Source organism: Nothoprocta perdicaria, unplaced genomic scaffold (assembly GCF_003342845.1).
Source record: "Nothoprocta perdicaria isolate Ctin4 unplaced genomic scaffold, notPer1 scaffold_414, whole genome shotgun sequence".
Lineage (NCBI taxonomy): Eukaryota > Metazoa > Chordata > Aves > Tinamiformes > Tinamidae > Nothoprocta > Nothoprocta perdicaria.
This window is the reverse complement of record NW_020455660.1, coordinates 292,328-314,512: the sequence shown is the minus strand read 5'-3', so window position 1 is coordinate 314,512 and position 22,185 is coordinate 292,328. Positions and strand designations below refer to the sequence as shown.

Here is a 22,185-nt window from a genome sequence, read left to right as displayed (position 1 = left end):
CACTTGCCCATCTCTCCAGCCTTAAGGCCTCTCTGAAGGGCAGCGCAACCCTGTGCTGTGTATCAGCCATCCCTCCCAGGCTTGTATCATCTGCGGGCTTGCTGAGGGTACATCTGGTCCCAGCACCTCGTTAATGAAGATGTTAAACCATAGCGGCCCCAGTGTTGAGGCTGGGGGATGCCACAAGTGACTGGCCTGCAGCTGGGCTTCCTGCTGCTGATCAGTTCACCTCGCTGTCCGCTGTCCACGTGCTTCCACAGCTGCTCTGAGGACATTTTGAGTGACAGTGTGAAAAGCATTACTGAAGTTGAGATAAACAATATCCACTGCTCTCCCCTCTTCCATGAAGTTAGTAATCTCATCATCAAAGGCTCTCAGGTTGGTTAAGCCCGATTTTCAGCTTAAGTCCATGCTGACTACTCCTAATCACCTTCTTGTCCTTCATGTTTGGAAATGGTTGCTAGATTTACTTGCTGCATCGCCTTCCAGGGATCCAAGTGTGGCTGACTGGCCTGTAGTTCCCTGCACTTCCTTCTTGAAGACAGCAGTCATATTTGTATTCTTTTAGTCCTTGTAGCAGCTGTGGAAGTTGCATAGGAAAATAAATTTGGGAAAATATTTTTGGTAATCTTTAATGTAAATAATTTCCCTTTCATACACAGGAATATTTTTTCTTCTAAGGCATTTTTGTTTGCTTGCTTTTCTGCAATATGAATTCTAACAAGTAAAACGAGAGAGCATCTTGCATTTTAGTGTGTATGAATTCCATTTGTTTCAGTGTTAGGTGCTACAGTGTGAGATAGAAGAAAACCTGGTTAAGACAGGTTTTCTAAAATGCCTTTTTCCTTGAGAGAAAGGGTAGGAAGTTGTTTAAGGGTGCTTGTCTGAGCTCTTCCACAACACAAAGGTGCTCGGCAGTTTGGGGCTTTACTATTTAAAGCACATGAGATACATCTAATATGAGGTACATGGAACAGTATGTCATCAACATAGCTGGTAAGTTAAACAAGCGGGGTTGCTGTGCTTCTAAAAGCAAAAGGTAAACACAACTAAATCAAGTGTAACAGCCTTCCTAAAGAAACATGTAACTCCTGCTAAGTTACTTTTTTTTTTTTCTTTCCCTCTCCTCTTTTTCCCCTGTAAACATGAATCTAAGTGCAGTGTTGGCTAATGCTACATGTTTGCGAAAAGGGAAAGATGAACCCTGTTGTGAGTAGGTGGTGGATTAGGGTTTTTTCTAATTAACAAACCATCTGCTTCTGTGTATACTGAAGACTTGTTGAGTGTTTACTTGAAAATAAAGCGATAAATTGAGTCAATAAACAAGTTCCACTGGCATCTAATGCTTCTAACAGAATTAAGCTTATTTGCATATTGGAAATGATGAGTGACAGAATTGGAGGTTTTTCTGCTTTTATTCCTTGCTAGTCTATTTTTTCTTTCCCTAAGAAAGCTATGATCTTATGCAACAAGAATATTTGTGTTTTACCAATTGATGTATATGGGCTGGTACATCTTGTTCATCTCTCTGTTTTCTCTTGTTTTCTCAGTAACATTATAAGCATTGTTGTGAAGATCAAGGATATATTATTGGTCCTGTAATTGGAATCAGTAGTAATTAGATAAAAATACAAGTTTATAAATATTTTATTTGTAGGTGTAATTTGCTTTAAAATTGCAGTGGGGGAAATGGATTGCTCTTTTAAAGAATATCCCCATACTTTTATGCTATATTACTTGGCTATTGTATTTCTTTGTTGGCTGGAATTAGGCATGAGGTTACATATCCACCACAATATATAAATACATTTTCTGATTTTACATTTTAGGTCAAAAAATATTTGAAGAAAGATTAAATGGTTCGCCAAGTAACGCTCTAATGGATGACAGAGAATTTCCACCAAATGATCTACGAATAGACTCAAAGGACAGTCTGTCTGCTGACTGTAGGGTGGAAGGTTTGGCATCTCATTTGGTATCTTCATCTGATGAAAATGAGAATCAACTTGACCGTGATGGGAATGAGGTTTTAACTAGTAGTGACACTGCTATGGGAAGACAGAATGAGGGTGAGCAGGACAGCATCAATAACAATGAAAATACGGACAGTGGAGGCTGTGCCCCAAGCTGTAAGGAAAGCGAGACTGAGAGGAGATCTGTAAGTGTCCATGTGGAGCCCCAGCTGGAGAAAAAGCCAGCTACGGAAAAACAGGCGGGTGGAAAAAGAAGCCCAAGAAGCAAAAGAGGCTCCAGTAAAAAATCTAAAGGTACTTTCTAAAAAATTTGGCTTGTTGAGTTTGCTTCAGATAATCAAATCGTAGTTCTAATCTGTGAACTAATAAGAAATAGATATTTTAGTTGCCATGTTAACTGTTTGTAATCTTCATTAAAATACTGTTTTCAGAATTGTTAACAATTCTAAAGCAGATGAAATTTTAGATTTTCTCCATGTTTTTCAGTGTTTAAATTAGATGTGTAGGAAATGGAACATGCGAGGAGGCGAGACCAGAGAGAGGTGCACAGTTTCAATGTGGAAATTCTGCTAAATTCTGAATCATATAGGCCGGAAATACAGGCAATATGTTTGATCATTTGAGTGCTCGCTGCAAGATAATTTTGGTGTGTGGTTTCAGTGTCAAGATTTGAAGTGTTGGCATCAGCACCAAATATCTTGATCTTGGCCTGCTGCCATGATCGTTAGTTTCTTTCAAAGCTGAATGCCTAGTGCGGGGATTTATATTTTGAGTAATGTGTTCAACAAATGTGCATCTGCACATTTTTAATATTACTTCTCCTTTAGGTGTTTCAAATTGGATAAGGAAAATAGGCATATGTAATAAATATTCATATTTGAGATGCCCCTTTCCTTTGTAGATCAAGAGGATACATTTGCTTCAACACAGCATCTTACTATATTGGGTGCCGTAGACCATAAGACATATGTGTTATAGCACTGCAAATGTATGAATTGAAATGGGTGTCTCATCCTTCTGGTTTCTTCCAAGGTTACAGAGAGCCATTGAATCGTACCTGTTTAGAAAACCAGAAATATACATTTCAGCAAGAGATTTAATATTTAAAAAACAGAATATTTAATTAAATTTAATATTTAATTAAAACAGAGTGATTGGAATAAGTAATTGAGCAACAGTCATTTGTGATGAGAATAACAGAAGACAAGTTGCTAAAATATAATAAGGATTTGTAAACAGAAGTATCTGAGGTATAGTGTAATAACAAGAAAGGCAGAAATATAACTGAAAACTGGAAGTTGTTGTCCATATTATTTCTTCCTTAACTTGTATTCTTGTTGATAAATGCAATCAAATGATGCAAACATACCACAAAAGCAGCTGCACTCAATAGCTGGCAATTTTTAGGCAAAAAGTAGAAAGTGAAAAAATATATTTAAAGGAAAAAAAAAAAAAAGTCCAGAGACCTAAAAATACCGTGTCAGAGAGAATGGCAGTATCTGACTTGGAGCATGACAGAACTCTGCGAAGTTAAAAATTGTTTGGTGGGATGAAATACTGAATCCAAACGAACAAGCCCTGTTCCATTATGACCTTGGCAGTTCCTGAGTGTCTGCATACAATACTTGGAATCCTTTTACTAACTTCTACCAGCTTCAATACAATAACGGTAGTGATACATGAAGTGTCATCTGCTTAAAATACACATTTATAAAGCCAGAACTCAAATTATCCTTGTTTTCTGAAAATAAATTCAACTTCTTTCCCCCCAAATGATCAGTTCTGACATAATGTTGTGAAATCATGCTGTGCAATTCACCCGTATAGCACGATGGCTGCCCCTTGGTCATTTTTCCTCAAGTTAAATTCTGCCCCATATACTTTTACTGTAAATTATTCAACTACTTTCTGGGCTAGCTTGAGGATAACGAGGAAGGAGAAGTGGTTATAACGTGTTTAGGTGTTGCAACGATGAACATAAATGAGTCAAACTGAGGAAAAAAAAAAAAAAATCAGCCTATCTAATTCTGTTTAAGGTTCTGTGCTGCCCCAAACAAGATCTGGAGCTTGGTCTGCTAGAGATACCTCTAACCATCTGTATCTCTTTTCCCCTTCCCCCTCCCCAAGACAGTTTTGTCTCAAAAATTACATATTTTTGAAATATTTGTTGGTCCTTTTTTCCCTTAAAAAAATAGTTCTGGAGTGAATCAGTCTTAATCAGCTTTCTGCTATTAAAACTTTTTTTTTAATTACACACTTTCTGTACCAGCAGATTGGGTGGGAAGACTAGACTGCTGTTATTCAATATAGTAATTAAAATTCAAATAGAAAACAGAGAACAAAATCCATGGTTTTTATTTCATAGCAGTTATTGCTATTAACCTCTGACTCATTCCCAGGCGGGGAGCAAGGGCACCTTAATTTCATATTACCTGAGGCACAGACCAAGCAACAAAAAAAGAAGCACTTAGAAATGCATTTGTCCTGGTTTTATTCATACGTTCAGCTTGTCAAAATGGGAACTTCTCACAAGTGTGGGGCTGCTCCAGTGTAACTCTTAAGAAAACTTAATTCCATGTCATAGGAATTATTAACATACCAGGTGGGCATCAAAACATTGTTGAAACCTCTACTGTAAATCTGGCTGCGCAGTGACTTGACCTGAGGTCTCTGCTGTGTTTTCAGTGAGTGGTGCAACCATTGGATAGTTGTTATGTGGTGCAACCATTGGATAGTTGTTATCTTCTGGTATTTTTTTCAAATTTATTTTCATTAAAGGCTTTGGTCCCTTTCTGGTATGGAACATGCTACATGCTCTAGGTGTCCCTGCTGGAGCAGGAGGGAAGGTTGGACTAGGTGATCTCTAGAGGTCCCTTCCAACCTCAACCATTCTGTGAACAAGAAGACTTTCTATATAATATCGTGCGAAGTGGGTGAGGGGCAAAAACAGTCTTGACTTTTAAAATGTGAGAGGGGGAAAAAAGCATGGAACACCTGCCTTTAATGAAAAATAACCTGCTGTTACAGTAAAATTGAAGAACTCCAGAAGAATGCGGTGCTGCGCACCCCTTTTCTGTTAGAAACAAAGAAGAACAGGCAAGTAGAAGAACAAAATGGAGGGATCTTAGCTGCTAACACCTTTAATGAAATAGCGTTGCTAAGTGTTACTGCCTCAAGAAAAGTTCCAGCTTGCAATACTGCTAAGGAGCAGCTGCTCTCTTCAGGTTAAAATAAAACCAGGTAGAAGTAGCTTGAATGCCTGTAAAGTGTTGCTTGAGAATTAATGGAGTAAATAGAAGGCAGAATTTGTTCCAGGTGAGTCACAGCACAGCTGTATATAGGCATAAAATTCAGTGTATAAACTACTAGCTAGCAACAATACCACAACAATACTAAAATGCAGGCTTCCATGGTACTTGCTACTGAGAATGTTTCAAACAATACTCATATTTTGATGTTGCAGATGATTAACTGCTTGATATAGTCAAGTTTGAAGAGAGGTGTCTTTCTGAGGCAAAAGGTTTGCCAAAGGATTTGGATCCTCCTTTCTGACTTCATGAACAAATACTGGCAAAGCAGGGACATAAATTGGTAGTGGAAAAGCAATGTTAAGCTACACCCATCCTTTGGTCTGCCAATACAAGCAGCAAAAACAAAAAGCAAAGCAAAAACTAGTGCAACTACAGGTGCTCCTGTTCTGCAAAGCTTATTTAATAAAGAATTTATAAGAAGGGAAGGTAATAGTGGAGTTCTCAGCTGACACATGAAGACCTTTCTTGAGCCCTAAATCCTAACCCTGAACCATCGCTTTAGGGCTTCAGTTGAAAGGAACACAGAGTTTGGGAAATGTGCTCACTGCACCCTCTGTGCCGAGCGCCCAAGCTGCAGGAACAGAGGCAGAACGTGCCTACAGAAGGAGCTAGCCATAGCTTAGCCCAAACAGTGCCCCCACGTGTCCCGCTTTTGGTGGGGAGCAGGTTTTTTAGGAAATGGGCTTCATTCGGGAAAGCAGACATGCTCATTGCACCTTGAATTTACAAAGTTCCCTGCGTGCATTTTGGTGTTCTTGAGTTTATATCACCTATGCAGGTTGTTTTGCTGAATGCAGTCAAAATTTTTAAGTTAATTTAAACAAATATGAAATTCCAGAAAATATATTTGATAGGATTAAAAATAGCTGTGGTTTTACTCTTGTTTTGATTTGTCTGTATTTACTTCTTTCTTATGCTTTACTTGTACCAGTATGATGTACAGGTTTGAGATTTTAATTAAATCCAGTGGAATATTGCTCTTTTATATTGACAGAGCTCAGAATTTATCTTGTGGAAATGTGAAAAGTTTTTTTTCTCCTGTTGGAGGTAACTTTCCCAATTGCTTGCAACATGGAAGTTGTTTATTCAAGAGCAAGAAGCTCTTGAAATGAGAATGTGCTGCTTATTTCCATAATAAACAAGATGTGTTTTATGCAGAAGGATTTTATCCACGTCAATACAGAGTGAACTTTTTTTTCCCTCCTGTTGTGATTTCTACTAATCAAGTAATGTCAGATTTGGACAACAGTCTGTTCAGTTTATGCTGTCTGTGCTAATCTTACAGGTCTTAATCATATCTCAAATTGTTCTTCTGCAGACAGAGCCTAGAGCTCGGTGTCGTTTGCACAATTTGAGCTTTCACTGACTAACAGTGGCTCACAGAAGGAAGTGAAGATGCCAAATAGAAATTGTCCCCATCAATCCTTGGAGAACCCCACCACTGACCTTTATCTATCCCGAAAAAATGTTCTTTAAGCCTTACCTTCCAATCTTTCCAGAACGTCTCCTTCAGTCCTTTGTCAGCCTACTTTCTTTAATAGGTGCGGGAGGAATGTTTTCCAAGGCTTTCTTGGACCTTCCCTTTATCCACAGGTTTTATTGGCTGCCCAGCAGGTTAGTGCAGCTGGTTCTACCTTCACAGGAGCTGGGCTGGCTTCACGTCCTTGGTCAGTGTTTCATGTGCTCTGTGATCCTGCATACTGCCGCCTCCAGGCACTTCCTGGCAATGGAAGGCAGCCTTCCAAGCCTGGAGTCCCCAGGATTTCTTCTAGAGCCACTTTTTGGAGATGGGCTGCCCTAGTGATCCCTCAGTCCCCAGGCAGCCCTTTGTGATAATGGGTTGCACGGTCGGCCAGCGATTTTACAGGCAAGAATTATCTGTGTTGTGGTCCGGCTTGGTCCGTAGTTCTGTGCTACCTATGGTGAAATCCAGAGGGACACCATTCTGGTGGGTCCTAAGACAGTATAGTGGGAAGGTGCCATTTACTGTTTTCAAATCTTTGATTTCCCTCATTCTCATGAGATGCTCCTCCTCCACTACCTACCATTCACATCTTCCTTAATCTCACCAAATGTTTCCTCGTGACTGTCACGTGAGCAGCAATATGCTAAGGAAGGAATCCTACATTTCTTGCAGTAAAGTGTAGTAAACCCATAAAGTCTTGCCTGCAAAATTTTTATGCTGTTACATTTTATATTATCCTTCATGTGAACTGCCAGTTCTCCACATGCATGTTCCACCTTCGCACTTCTATAGAAGTGGCAGAGTGGCAACAGTGGATTGGTAGGGAATTAACTGGGCACGTGCCAGGTTTTGGCCTAGCAAGTCATTCTGGAACCTACATTGAGTTTTTGCACTTTCCTGTGTCATTGGTACCAACTTGGGCCACCACTGCTGGCTTTTCCTCCGGGCTCGCAAGTAAGCTATGCAGATGTCTAAAAGGGTTTCGATTTGCACTCAGCTCAAGAGTTACCGCGTTGTCCTCCTGGCTTCTATCTGTGTGTGCCATAAAAGAAGCTCCTACTATCACCATCTGCTTCTTTCTGTCCTCCAACATCCTCTTTTCACTGTAAGGAAGCACTGTGCTATCAGCCTAGGTCGTCCTTTCCAGCAGGACCTTTCCTTCACTGGTATTTTTTGAGATCCTTGGCACAAGAGCCCGTTTCTGTTCTCGCATATTTGAGGCAGCTGCTTGGTAAATCCTCAGGCCAGTTTGACCCAGCAAACTCCTGGAGTACGTGGTCACCACTGCAATAACATCTGCTGATAACACAAACAGCTCCCTGCCTTTGTGGAGTCCACTCTTCTTTCTGTTCTTCTTCAGGCCTTTTGTGAGCCCAGCTGCACTGTGAGCAGCCCTGCTTGCTGTCTCTGTTGCATGAAAAATCACAGGTTTTATGGGGAGTTCTGTCCACTATGACCTGAATTTTAAGTATTGGTTTTAAGTGATGAAAATAATATTGGTCACAACTGTTTATTTTTGGTCAGCTTGGTCTGTTATAATTCTGTAGAAGAACACTTCAGTGTTTTTTGGATTTTTTAAGTCAAAGTTGGAACAGAAATGTGCAAAAAGAGCTGATCTTAGTGTGTTTTTTTTCAGGTAGGTGAGCTGAGATTGAGACAAATGTGTTAAAACTCATCTTGACAGAACCAATATTTTGTCCATTTACCAGAATGTTATTTAATACAAGCTCTTATTTAAGGCTTTTGTATTGAAAAATTCCTGGAAATTTAAGTTGATGTGTTTATGAATCCTAACCTGAGTACTTGATCTTTTAAAAGGAGCTCCTTCAGTGGGAACCACAGCAGTTAAGGAGGAAAACACTCTTGTTCCAGACCCTGTGTGTGCTGAAGGTGCCCATGAGGCAAATGAAGACTCTTGTCAGCAAGAACAAAAGCAAACATTGCCGTCCCTCTTCTCTTTGCTCCGTGAAGAGGTTGAGCAGATGGATTCAAAGATACTGCCTCTGTGCCTCCATCAGGTACTTGCTATACATCTCTGTTGTTGCACTAACTTTGTTGTTATTTGAGGTCATTTTTTTTCATTAGGAAAAAAAAGAAGCCTTATTTAAACATAAAGTAATGTCCATATCTAGACAGGCAGTTTGGGTATATAACGGATGGTGAAGGCACATTTCTCCTCTAAGGTTCTCTAATGCATATTAAAACTAAAAATTTCCTTGAAATCATAGTCTGCAGTAAAAAGAAACCCTTAAAGATAGGTTTCCTATGAGATATAATATATTTTGAAACAGATTTTTCTTGTCCATGGAAGAATTTTGCCAGATTTTTTTTTTTCCCAAATGATGAAATTTTGGAGTGTGGCAGGAAAACTTAGGTAAATGGCTTAGGTGTATATGATTTCTGGACGTTTGTATAAAGACAAGACAACTGGTGGCTAGACTGCATTTTAAATCTGGATTTATCTTTACTGTTGCATATTGTTTCTAGCACAAATTTAAGGCGCAAGATATCTTAGTGTATACACTTTTATAGTACAGTCACCATCTCTGTAAGAAAAAAAAGAAGTCCAATAGGATTTGAAAAGCATTCTCTTTTTACTAACTTGACAAGTGTATTTTTCTTTCTGGAAACTGTGACACAAGATGGATAGTGGATTAGACTTCTTGCTCTGTTAACAGATAATTCAGTCATGTGAGACTAACACTGGCGCAGAAGACTTCTTGTTTGGCTATAGTGTCTAGTATAGGTTATTTGATGTGACAAAGTTGTCTTATTTTTACTGGGAAAAAAAATGGATGACTGTTTAAACTTTTTTTTCATTTGAAAATTTGTGTTTGAGTGAAGTTATTTCCTACTGTTCCTTAATTTATTTGAAATTTAGCATTAAGGTCGATCAACTGCATTTGTAACCAGGTCATATTTGGTGGTCACTCATGAGTCAGTACAGAGGTCCATGTGGGAAGACAGTGCAGTTCATACAAGAGTCTGGAAATGCTTTACAAATCTTAAGAAAGATCATCACCACTTTAGAGGTGAAATCTGTTTGCTGCTGTACAGCTGAGGAAGCCAAACCACAAAAGGAACAACTTTTTTTGAGGTCATACGGGAACTGAAAATAGAATGTGGATTCCCAAATTCAAAAACATTGAAAAAGCATCACTTTTTTTTTTTTTTTTCTAAAAATATTATGGAATTTCTAAGGGAATGTTTGGAAGAAAGCTAACAGGACTTAAAAGGATCAGAGAATACACTTTAATCCAGAAAAAAATGCAAGATGTGAAAGATAATATTCATTATTTCACATGAAATTAATTCTAGCAAGAGCTTTTTTTTTTCCTTCCCAGTGGGTTAACTTGTCACCTTCAGTCTTATCTCAGGTTGCTAATACAACTTGCCAGTAACCTACTTTTATGTTGTCTTACAAATATTCTTCTGTCATGTTTTGATCTTTTTTTTTTCTGTGTAAGTTAATGCAGTGTAAAATCAAGAGCTGTGTCAAATATTCTGTGCTATTAACAGTCAGCATTGTTAATGAGAAACCTGCATTAAATGGTTAAAGGTTGTTATGGACTGTCCTAGGGTTATCTTTGAATTAAAATATGATGTAACTTTTTTTTTCCAGTCTTGCATGAGATCCATGTGATTTGTTTCGCATTTATATATTACGGATTCTTAAAAGCATTTATATATAAACATAGGTGCAGAGCTTTTTTGGCAGCTCCAGGAAAAAAAGAAGTCACTTAACTAATTTTCTTTTGGGAGGTGCTGGACTCAGAATGGTCTTGTGATAGGTAATAATATTGAAAGTCAGCAACACCCAACTTTTTAATCTTGCCTGCTCTAGGAAATTGCTGTCTTTGAGCAATCAACTTGGATATTTTTGCAAAACTGCCCATTTATTGTTAAGACCTTCAAGTTTTGGGTGCCTAAATCGATGTGGTCAGAAGACGAGGAAATGTCTCAACCTGAAGGTTCGGGGGTCTCAGCTCTCTGCAGCTACCAGCTGCTTTTTGCCAGCGTGGCCCTACTGCACCGTGTACAGCCCATAGGAACATTGGCAATACTCTGTGTTGCCAAGATTGCACAGTTAATGCTTGTCAAGGTCTGTGATGCCGTGAAAAAGTTCTGTAAGACAAAACGTTTGCATTTCCGAGGTTTATATTCTTTGTGTCTTATTCTGTTTACAAACAAAGCTTCTGTATTCCTCAGCTCCCTGGGAAAGTTTGCCCACCTTTCCGACAAGCACAAAAAAGTTCTTGTTGCAAATCTCAAAGATTATTCCTCAAAAGGGAGGAATGGAAGTCAGACGTTTCCATTGTTGTGTTAGCTTTTCCCTACAGTGTTATACCCTTTAGTTTCCAGTAACCAGCTGTATCTTTTCTGTAATACTCCCTACCATCAGCTCGAAAGTCGAAGTTCTGTTTTAGTTAGAAATGTGCTCATTTTCTGACTATCTTTGGATGCCTATGTTCTCTGGGATGGTTACATGGACTGTAGTACAATGATGTCTTTGCCCTTCAAATCAAGGGATAATTCTTTGTGCCAGTCCTGATTTAAAAAAAAATAAAATAAAAAAAGAGAGAACAACTTGATCGATGCAAAGGGATTTTCCTATCTTGGAACACAGATTTTTCTGTTCTGCAGCTTCCAGGCTTGCAATTTTGACTTTCAAGAGCTGGTTGAAAGCAAAGCACCACTAGGGAAGGGTAGTATTGCTATAGTAGCCTGCAATTAAAATATGTAGTTTTGGTAACTTGGTATACCGCAAGAGTTTTATTTCTATCGGCATGCCCAAGGTGTTCTTATGGAAAGCTTTTCACAGTACTTTGGAGCAGCCTCCTGAAAGGAAGTCGCAGGAGGCTGCTTGAACAGTGTTGCCCTGATCCAGCAGCTGGGCTCCGAGGAGCACAATTTAAGTGCAAATATTGCTACTTTTTGTAAGCCTCGCAGTATCTGTTGGGAGATATCCTCATCCTGTGACTTACGTGAAGGTCTGTTCTGTAATTTTAAGCAAACTTCTGCCTTGATGGCTTCAAGATTGTAATCTCAGGCATATGACTGGAGTGCAACTAGGGAGTTACACCTGAGCAAATTAAATGAGTCTCTTTAAGAAGAAAAATGGTCCTACTCAGCCATGATTTTACTTCTTCCAGACATGAGGGGAGAAGTGGTCAGTAGTACAATGAAAGTGGGCAGTAATAGAACACAAGCTCTTAGATCCACCTCATTTTCAATGATCATGATACTTCTGTTCTAGGTCCTTCTAAAAGTAGTATCACTCCAAAAAATTACTAAAATATATGTTGCTATAGCAAGATAAAAACTATTATTTAGCTAAATCTATTTGTGTGAACTTACAGTTTTTATCTTGTTTGGTTTTCTTTTGGACATCTTTCCTGCTCTAAGGATATATGCATTTAGTCTGAACATTTGATTTTTATCCAAACTAAATATGAATCTGCGAAACAGATACTTAAAATGAATGCTATTATGCTGTTGTCACGATCATAAAAATTAGAGAATCCTAATTTTTCTCTTTTTTTTCATTTACAGATAGCTGAGACCTATTTTCAAGAGGAAGAATGTATCCTTTTGCTTGTAAAAATTATTATGGATTGTTAAAACAATCTGGAATGATAAAACAGAGAAAATATGAGCTAAATATGGAATATGAGTTAAATAGCAAATGGCACTTTCAAAAGCTGTGCTGATATAATCGTATACAAACACGGAAGTAGGAAAATATTTTCAAAGAACATGATCCATAGGAAAAAATCTGCTTTAACAATTAGTGACCAGGAATACATCCAATCTAGATAAGATATGTTCTGTTTTGTGTAAAATAGAACACCATTATAGCAGGAGCATCATTATGATTGCTATGGCTTTGAATATGTATTATCAGTGTCTAGCTTAGAATAAAAATACCAAATACTCTCAGCTAAGAGAGAAGAGCAGCATGTTCTCTGTCCTTGGCTTATTAGGCAGTTGTCACTTCAAGATGCTTTGAGAATCGGTCACAGGAAACCAGGAGTAATTGCTTCTGGAACAGCTAGTTCAGTGGCACAGATAGGTTGTTTTGATTTGTTCTGAGATAATGCAAACAAAAAGTTACAGTACTTGAGCTGCTAATAATTACTCTGATATATTTCAGCATTTCTGGAAGAGAATGATCATATTAAACTGTAAAGTGTAACTGTTTTTAGAAAAGGTAGAAGCAAATTTTGCTGTGTTTGCTTTTGAGGGAAACTAGAAGAAGGGTAAAAAGAAGAAAGAATGCTAGTCTTTAAGGTAGATGTGTTTCACTAAAGTACATCATAAATAAAAAAATACATTTACAGATTATTTGTCCATTGTTTCATTTGTGGCCTTAGTAAAAACAAATAAATAGGAGTAAATAGGGAATAATGGAGGTTAAATAACAGCATAAGAAACTCTGAAAGGTATGCTTCTGAAAACTGAAATCCGTCCAAGTTATATTACAAGAAAGAGAAATAACTGTGGCATTGTGATAGAAGCAATGTATAAAATAAGGTATCTATCACAGCCTTAAAAGATTGTGCTTCTGTTTTGGTCATCCCAAAAAACATCCATCAGAAAACATGAAGAGTGTAATTTAAATGAGAGGAATAGAAAGTTTTTGTGCTGAAACATGGCTCTACATGAGGAAATACAGTAGATTTAAATTCTATTCAAAAAATGGTAGGCAGACAGCTTCTCTTTCATAGAAATGGCTTTAATTGAAGGGCACTACATTTAAAACTGATCAAAGGAATTATTTTTTGATGCAATACACACCTGATGGGTGGAATTTAACACTACTATATAGTACATATTAATGAAGGATAACTACTCTGTGCTTCCAACCATCAGTTTCCTGAGGTTAAAATACAACCTATTTGATCTTTTTGCATTTTACTAATTATCTATGACAAGCATTTTAATTCATCCACTGTAGAAATTCATATTAACAATAATTTGGGGATTGTTACTGTGATCCTCCAAGGCTGTATCTGTGATTGCTAAATCTTTTTTCTAATAATGGATTTCCCGAAGGCAGAAGAAATATTCTTTCCATTCATATTGCTGTTTATAAACTGTGCTACATACATGAGGTTAGCGTGAGGCTAACAAAAACAACAAGTACTACTTGTGTTTTTGTACGAATTACTCCCATATGTTAATTATTATAAATAATGGAGAAAAAATGTACGTTACTAAGAACTTTGTTCACTGTAGTTTTATCCCCCCTGTAATACAGAATTATATTTGAAATGGATGGCAAAACACACCTTTACATAGAACAACTAACACCTTAATTTTGGTGGCATAATCTTAATAAAAAAAAACAAAATGTGAACTCAGCTTTCAACAAATTTTATGTACAACAGTTGAAAAAGTATCTTGTGAAATTTTGAAAGGAAAATTTGGTTTTAATGTCTCCAACTGATAAGTAAAAAGCCATATTTTCAATTAGTTGCCATTATTGACATATAATTGTTCTTCTTGATAGATATACTCTAGTATTACTATCTTTTCATTTCATTTCCAAGAGATTTCATTTTCAGGAAAATATATATATATATATTTCCACAGTAACATCCTGCTGGTTTCTCTTCTGGAAGATTAACACCATTAGGCTCAAATTATGTGGGAAGAGGTAGCTGCTGAAGACAGTAGGCTCTGCACTTTTGGAACTTTATTCAACTTCTGTTGTTTGCTGCGTTCATACCTGCTATTGCTTCTTTTTGCCTGCCCAGAAGTCTGGATGCTAGCCATAAGTTTGTTCCTATTTATTTTGGTTCAGTTACATTATGATTGTCCTTTCAAATATGATGTCAAATAGAAGTAAATCGTAATATGCCTGTATGTGTGTGTGTATTTTTCTTTAACCTTTCACTCAGACGAGAAGGCCATGAAATTCATCCAGCTCGAACGGCTGTACCATGAGCAGCTGCTTGCAAATCTTTCTTCCATACAGGAGCAGTGGGGTGAGTACAGGCTGGACTAATATGGTAGAAGGAAGAGTTAACTAGTTCTGTATTTCTGCATAATAGAGCATACATTTTGCCAGCTTAAAACTGTTGCAAAGCAGAAGTAGCGTTTATATCAGAATTTCTCTGGGCTTGTTAGGAGAAAAGTATTTGTTCTCTGTGTTCCTTTCTTTGGGTTTCGTGAAAAGGTACAAACAGTCAATCATTCTTTATGCTAATTAGTTGAGATTTTGATCGATCCACAGTTATTTTGTACTTATATTTTAGGGTTAGTGAATCTGGTGTGAGGAAAATAAACTGCACTGTAACAAAATATCATACTTTTTTTCATAGTCTGATATAAGATTATGGAGCAAGCACAGAAGAGCTGTTGGTATTTTTTAATTTCTTGTTTTAAGAAGTTTTTAAGAGTTGTTTTTTTAGGAGTTTTAACTTGTGAAATTTTAGGTTCAGTAATAAATTTAAAATACTTCAGGTAAAAATGTTCTTTGATTAAATTTAGAAAGAAAATGGAAAGCAACAGTTCCCGGTCCAGTTACAGCAGTGAGGAATTCAGCTAAAGAGCTGAGCAGTGAAGAGTTGGAAAAGCTTACCAGAGTTTGTTCTTCACATCAACAGTAAGTACAAGAAAATATTACTGCTTTACTGTTACTAGTAAGGGAGCTTACCTGTTGCCTACTTACTAGAATAGTTGTCTTAAAATAGTTGATCCCAAAATACAAGTTGCATCCCACTGACTTCGGTCAGTGTAACTATAAGGCACGTGCTGGTTTTGATGTATAGTAACAATGTTTCAGTTAACATCACTTTTTACAGTGAATTAATAGTGTTCGAGGAATTTACAAGGACTAGAGCTGAACTAATTTTCAGCAAATTGTTATTTTGCCCAAAAATGAGTTAGTTTGATTAGTTAGTTAGTGTGATTCAGCAGCCTCCTGCCCCTTTATCACGTTATAGGAAACTTCTGGGCAGGGCTGAGGGGGCTCCTCTGGGCAGTGACAGCCATGGGCTTGGCCCATGAGGCAGGACAAGTGCTCTGGGTTCAGATCATGGGCAGATGCCCCATATCCTGGATATTGGAGTGTTAGGGACAGAGGAAAAACAAGTACTATCTGCTTCTATTGGCCAGGAATAATGAGGAATCTAATCACATGTAGAGGCTGTTAAAAGACTCACCCGTGACAGGGAGATGCCAATCAGATGAGGAGAGAGAAAATTTTCAAATACATTTGCGTTCTCCCAATTCTTCCATGTAGCTTTGAAATACAATAATTCTCATTTAAATACAATAATTCAGTTATGTAGCATTATTCTTCTGTGGAAGCTTGCAATCTGCTCAAAATTAAGGACTGTGCTTGTTTGCCTTGACTAATGCTCTGTGTTTATTATTGCTCTTCCCAAACTCCCTGGATTTAGCCCCAAGTCTGTTTGCTTTCATTGTTTAGTGTTCTTTTTTCTAAGCTTTAGACCCAATTTACTTTGTAATTAAAGCAGTACTTCCATTGTAAATAAGTAATGAGAGTCTTGGTAAATGAGAGCATTTTGCTTTTGTGACTGAAAGCAGTGTAAGTTTTTCTGGTGCTCACGGTCTGCAGCTACACAGTAGGAACTGTTACTTTAAAGGAAGATTTGGGAGTTTCGCATTTAAAGTTTAAAGTGCAAAATCTAAAAGTCAGTGCAAGTTTTAAAAGTTTATGGTAGGAAGTGTGAGTATCTTTTCACTCTTTTATTTCTTTACTTTCTCTTGAGACCTTTTTCTAGCAACTTCCTGCAAAATGCTCAGAATTTTCTCTTCATTCCTATATGAAAGGCTGCAAGACACACTGTGCATGATAGAACAGATTGTGCATGAATTTTACACAATTTGCAAAGTCCACAGGGATTACTAGAGGTGATGTGAATCCCAGTGGACTCGGTGAGAACTATTAAATCTTTCAATGCCCAGAAAATGTGGCATAAATAGTCCATGGGAAGGGAAGTAAGTATTTCTTTTCTCCCTGGATCTCTCACATATTAATCAGCATTTTTAATACTAATAGATACTGTGCATTTACATCATTTTTAAAGTTGGTAGCACTCCTTTTAGCATAAGCTTTTACAGGAATTCGGATCATTTGCTGAGCTACGGTAACTTCTTTTTAAGTGCTTACTCACTTAGGTGGAACAATATTTGTGCTAATTGGTCTTCTGCTGATACTCACATACAGTACAGATCTGTGCTTGAAACTGCTAGCTTGCTGATCGTGTTTCAGTGTTAGAAATGTTCAGTGCTAATATTAGATCAAAAAAAAGACTAATGTGATTTGAATCATTGTTTTGCTGATGTTTTTTATGAAGAATGTCATTACTGAGTAGTTTATATTTATTTTCTTTATTATTGCAGGCCACTTGCATGCAAACATAAGGTAAGAAGCTCTTTATGTGAACTGCTTTTTTGAAGATTACTCATAAGTATTTTTTTAATATCATTAAATACATTTTTTTTTGTATATCATAGTATCATAGTATACATAGTATAGCATAGAAAATTTTTGAAGCTTGGATATCTCAACTGTAGAATTCATGGGTAAGTCCAGAACTTATAGGAAATACTGTTTATTTTACAGCTAGTAGCTGCAGAAAATACATGGGAAAGCAGTCGTTTCCTCCAGTTAACGGGATCCGAACGTTTAAAGGAAAGAGAAACTGCAGCTTTTAAATCAGGTATATGTGTGTACAAGTATTTGCTTTAAGAATTTTACTGTAATATATATTCTTAGAAATACCGTGAAGCTATTCCATCTGAAACTACAGTATTTACGTTGAATTCCTACAGATTCATCTCTTTTTGTAGATTTTAATTTTCATTTGCAACAATTTTCATTAGTCATTGGTTTTCAGAACTATAACTAAAATAATCTTACCCTCCATTGGAAAAGTTGCTTTTAAATGAGCATGTGGGTACCAAACTATGTTTAAGCTAGATATAAGACACAATCTCATGATAAATGCTCTGAGTTGTGGCCGCTGAATATTGTTAAGAGTATTAAGAACGATTGTGTTTTAATTACAGATGATGTGGTCACATTTTTCTGTAACAGCACAGAAAAAAAAAATTCAAGACTTAAAGAGAAAAATGTGCTTACTTTTTTCTTTTTCCTGAAAATTTTTATGTTATCTTATTTTTTCTCCTGTTTTGCTATAGTAGCTGTTGGGGTAATGTGTGCTTCAATTGTTGGGTTCTTGTGGGATGCTTACAAATGAATTGTTGAAGTGCAGACAGAGGTGGAAAGAGAAGTGATAGACAACTTGTCTATGGTTTGTTTGTCCTCTCCTTGAGCAAAGGTTTTCTTTTCTTAGTCATGTCCCCGTTGCCAAATATTGCCTACCTGAGCACCTTTCCATCAAAGCATCTAGACTTTCACACAAGATAATAAGGGTTAGCTGGGTGGCCTGGGTGACTTCCAGGGGTCTCTTTCGACCTAAATTACCCTGTAACCATCTGTCAGCCAGAATATTTAGAAGAATCAGGAGCTAATGAAGAAAGGGAATCACAGTTCTCATTACATGCACAATCTCCACATCTTCATCCTCTTTTACCATAACCTGTACACTCCCTTTGCTCTACTTTGTTCTCATAAAGCAGCTAAGTAAAAGTAAAACATTAGAAGTAAAACATTAGAGTCTAAGACTTAGAAAGCAGATCAGAAGAACTTTATGTTTATTAAATTTAGATAGTAGAAGAAGTAACATGAAAAAAAATCTGTTGCTTACATTTTTTATTGGCTTTGTGGCATATGGGAACAAAACATTTGGAAGCTGTGAGTTCAGGAGCATTTTGTGTTGATGTTTAAAAAAAAACAGTATGACATTTTGACATAGTAAAATCACTTTGACAATAAATCATGATTTACATCAAGGCTGTTCCATACTGTAAATCTTGTTGAATTGCCATCAAAATAATTGGGTTCCTTTAAAATGTTTGGAAGTTAATGAAGCTGCATTCATCAGCAGAAAGCTGTTCTGCTAGGAATTTCCGTGCAGTGCTAAGCGTTTACTTTTTCGATACAAATAGATGTAGCCCAAATCAAGATTGAATGCTTAATATGGGCAAAAGATGTTTTAAATGAGATTAACATGTTCTTGAGGAACCAAACTCTGGATGAGTTTAGAAGAAACTTCTATATGGATATGTATACAGCACTTGGGGCTATGCAAAAAGTAGCCAATTTTGTGGCTGAGTAATCCAGCCCAGACCTAGAAGCAGTGTGGCTGTTTTGGACAGGTTCACTGTTTCATCTGAGCTTATTAATCACAGCACAATCCTAGGCTAATATTTAAACTAACTTATTCAGCATTAACTCTTTTTTATTATGTGTTGTTGTAAGAGTCTTTGATTGTGCTGTATAAAATTACTATGCTTTTTTTTTTTTTCATCCCCCACGTTGTGAAAAATGAGATGTAAATATGTAAACACTTATTTCTTCTCTTCGAGAAATGTCTAGGGACTTGCTGAGAAATTACCTGTTCCTTGTTTTCTTTGGGGTCATATGGGAATTCTTTCTAAATGGAGAAGAGGCATGAGGACCGAGGAATGTGAATTCTCTACTGGCGCAGTGCCCTAGGTCTGCACCATCTCTGCTGGACTGAACAAGTAGCAATAGAACTCACTGCCTACACCTCTGGAGATGTGTGACACTACCAGGAGCGTTCATTCCTTTCTTAGGAGGAGATCCTTGACCTCAACAGCCATCCTTCACAGCAAAGAAATTGATTTAATTTCTCTCTCCATTTAATCTTCGATGTTGCTACTGAAGGTGCCAGCAAAGGTGCCTGCTGTAATGTGGATGTATCCTCTGGGAAAAGGGACAGATGGTAACAGGGTCTTGTACCAAGAGTCCAGCCTGTATCTGAACCTATGACCTATACATGAAGGGCTCAGTATCCCATTACAAATCCCCTGAGCTATCTAGTCAGCTGGATCTAATTTTCAAAAAGTCCCTGTCTCATCCCCATTTCTATATTCATCATTTTACATAAGTTAGGCTTCTGGTACCCATTCCATCTGTTAATGCTTTATTTTTCCCTGCATTTAGAAATTGCTGTCTAGCCTCTCTTTCCATTTCTAAACCCATGTTTTCTACATAGCTAGCATTTCATTACCTTTTAAAATGGCATAATTGAGAATTAGATAAAGTTGTTAATACAGTGAATTAATGCAAAAGTTTGTTTAAAGAATGTGGCCATCTTTCATATACCAAGTGAAAGGAATTGCTCAGATTTAAAGTGATGTTTTAACAGCTGAGAAGGGATGAGATTGGCATAAAGATATTAAGTTGTTCCTGTGAGACCCACGCACTTAATGGGGATGTTGCTAGATCTCTTCATTTATCTATTCATAAGACCTTCCAACTGTGACCCAGAAATGCAAATGCTTGTTTTCTAGAGGTAGAAATTTGTTGTTTTGAGTTATTCCTATAATTATGTCTCTTCATAAGTCCAAAGAGACTTATGGCTTTGGCATAAGTCCAAAGAGACTTTGGCTTTGAGTTTCCAGTAACAGCCAGTGTCTAATAATTGTACTGACAGCCTAGGTTAACCATCTCCTGCTTCATAAGCAGAGCAAGTCAGTACTATATCAGGTCATAAACTGTGTAGAATTGCCCTAATTTCCCTCTGAAATATTCTGATGAGTGTCTTAAGAAAAAATGTTTTCCATGTGTATGGAAATTTGAATACAGAAATAAGCTGAATCTAATTGCATTTTTAATATGTAAACTAACATACACTTTCAAAACATAACATCTCATTGTGCAGTCTATTACGTAAAATTATAGTAACAGATTTTTTTTTCTTTAACATTAACCAAAAGAGCTAGTTACTCATTTAAAAAGATTTGAACTCAGAATTTATTAAATTAGTGTGATTTCAGCTGCTTTAAAGCAGATGCAAAGATGTGCCGGTGAGATGGCAACAGTACCATCAAGATTCAGTTTTCGGTAATTACCACCATGAGATGCACTCACAGCAAATATGCTGTACAAGGAATGTACCTGTTCGAGAAAACCCTAAAATACATGTTTTGCTTGAAGCAGGGGAGTTTTCAGGAGGGCGTCAAAGCATGTGTGTAGCCTGGCTGAACATAGGTAATGCCTCATATATACTGTAAAGATAAATACTGTGCAGAGGTGGGAGGCATCAGTTCAAATTATTTGGGGCTAACAAAACTTTATTGTGATGGGATCATAAAATCCTATGTGCGGAGTTCACTTTAAAACATTAGGTTATAATGCTATCAAATCACAGGATACTCCTCCAGTCTGCCAATGCTTTCAGTCACGTAAAAACCCCGGTGCCGCTTTCCTGTTGCCTTCAGGTACGGAAACTTTTCCTGGCGGGGGACCAGAGGAGGAAGACACGCTACCACGCGCCGGCTCCCAAGGCGAAGGGAGAACGGAGACGCCGCCAGAGGCAGCGAGTCCGCAGGCAGCTGCAGGAAAGGCCCACATGGAGGAGCAGGAGCAGCACCACAGCATGGAGCCGGCGCTGGAGCTGCACGCCCAGGCCACTGGGAGAGGGGGCAGGCCGCCTCCGGACTGCTTATCCTCTGGGGATGCTGGTAAAGATAACAGGCTGCAGCCGAGGGAGAGGCAGCTCTCTAAGGATGTGGGGAAAATAGAGGAGGCAGCTGGGGAGCCCGGGGTTAAGCTCTCTGTGGAGCCAATGGTCGATACTTTGTCTTTAACAGATGCTGATTATTTGCCTCCTGATTTGCTTTCTGCTGGTGAAGATGTGCAAGCTGATAGAAATCTGCTCACATCAAAACATGTTGCTGGCTCTGCGGAGACTGCTGGTGGCCAGCTAGGAAACAGTGATTTAAACCAACAGCAGAAACAGCTTGATGATGATGGAAAATCTCCACAGGACAGAACTGCATCAAACATGTGCCCTGGAAATAATCAAGTGTCTGAGCAGGAGAGTACTTCCCATTCGCGAGTATGCAAGGAAATGCAGAATGCAGCAGGACGGGAGGAGGAGAAGGTAAATCATGAAGAACAAGAAGATTTATTTCTCAGATTTTTAAATGGCAACATTATAGACTCTGAAGAATCATTTGCAGACTTAACAAACGAAGAAGACTTTGACACTGTTCCAGATATTTCACCTGAACGAGCATCTTACAGTTCACTGGAGGCTTTATCGTTAGATGACAGCTTTTCCTCCCTCGATGAACTTGCAAGAAGGATAGAGATTGCTGAGGTAAGAACTGCGAATCCTGTAAAACTTGTCCTATTTATTTCACTTGATCACTTTTATATGTTTTAGGGTATTGCCTTCTTTAAAATATGCCTATAAATATGCTAAATATTTCTTCATATAGCACTTTTTAAATATGATTAATAATGATTTGGTTTAATAATTATTTACTTGTCCTAAACTGATTTGGAAAAAAAAAGTTCCTC

At 37.7% G+C, this 22,185-nt stretch overlaps 1 protein-coding gene across 1 annotated transcript in view; it reads left to right on the top strand.

Moving 5' to 3' along the window:
- Positions 1-22,185, top strand: part of CNST (consortin, connexin sorting protein) — a 41,250-nt gene that overhangs the window by 9,536 nt on the left and 9,529 nt on the right. The window contains exons 3-10 of the mRNA XM_026045897.1: positions 1,830-2,267; positions 8,568-8,767; positions 12,303-12,333; positions 14,654-14,740; positions 15,246-15,360; positions 17,127-17,148; positions 17,350-17,446; positions 21,099-21,982. Coding sequence (XP_025901682.1) covers positions 1,880-2,267; positions 8,568-8,767; positions 12,303-12,333; positions 14,654-14,740; positions 15,246-15,360; positions 17,127-17,148; positions 17,350-17,446; positions 21,099-21,982 — 1,824 coding nt within the window. The 5' untranslated portion in view covers positions 1,830-1,879. The remainder of the gene's footprint in view (positions 1-1,829; positions 2,268-8,567; positions 8,768-12,302; positions 12,334-14,653; positions 14,741-15,245; positions 15,361-17,126; positions 17,149-17,349; positions 17,447-21,098; positions 21,983-22,185) is intronic.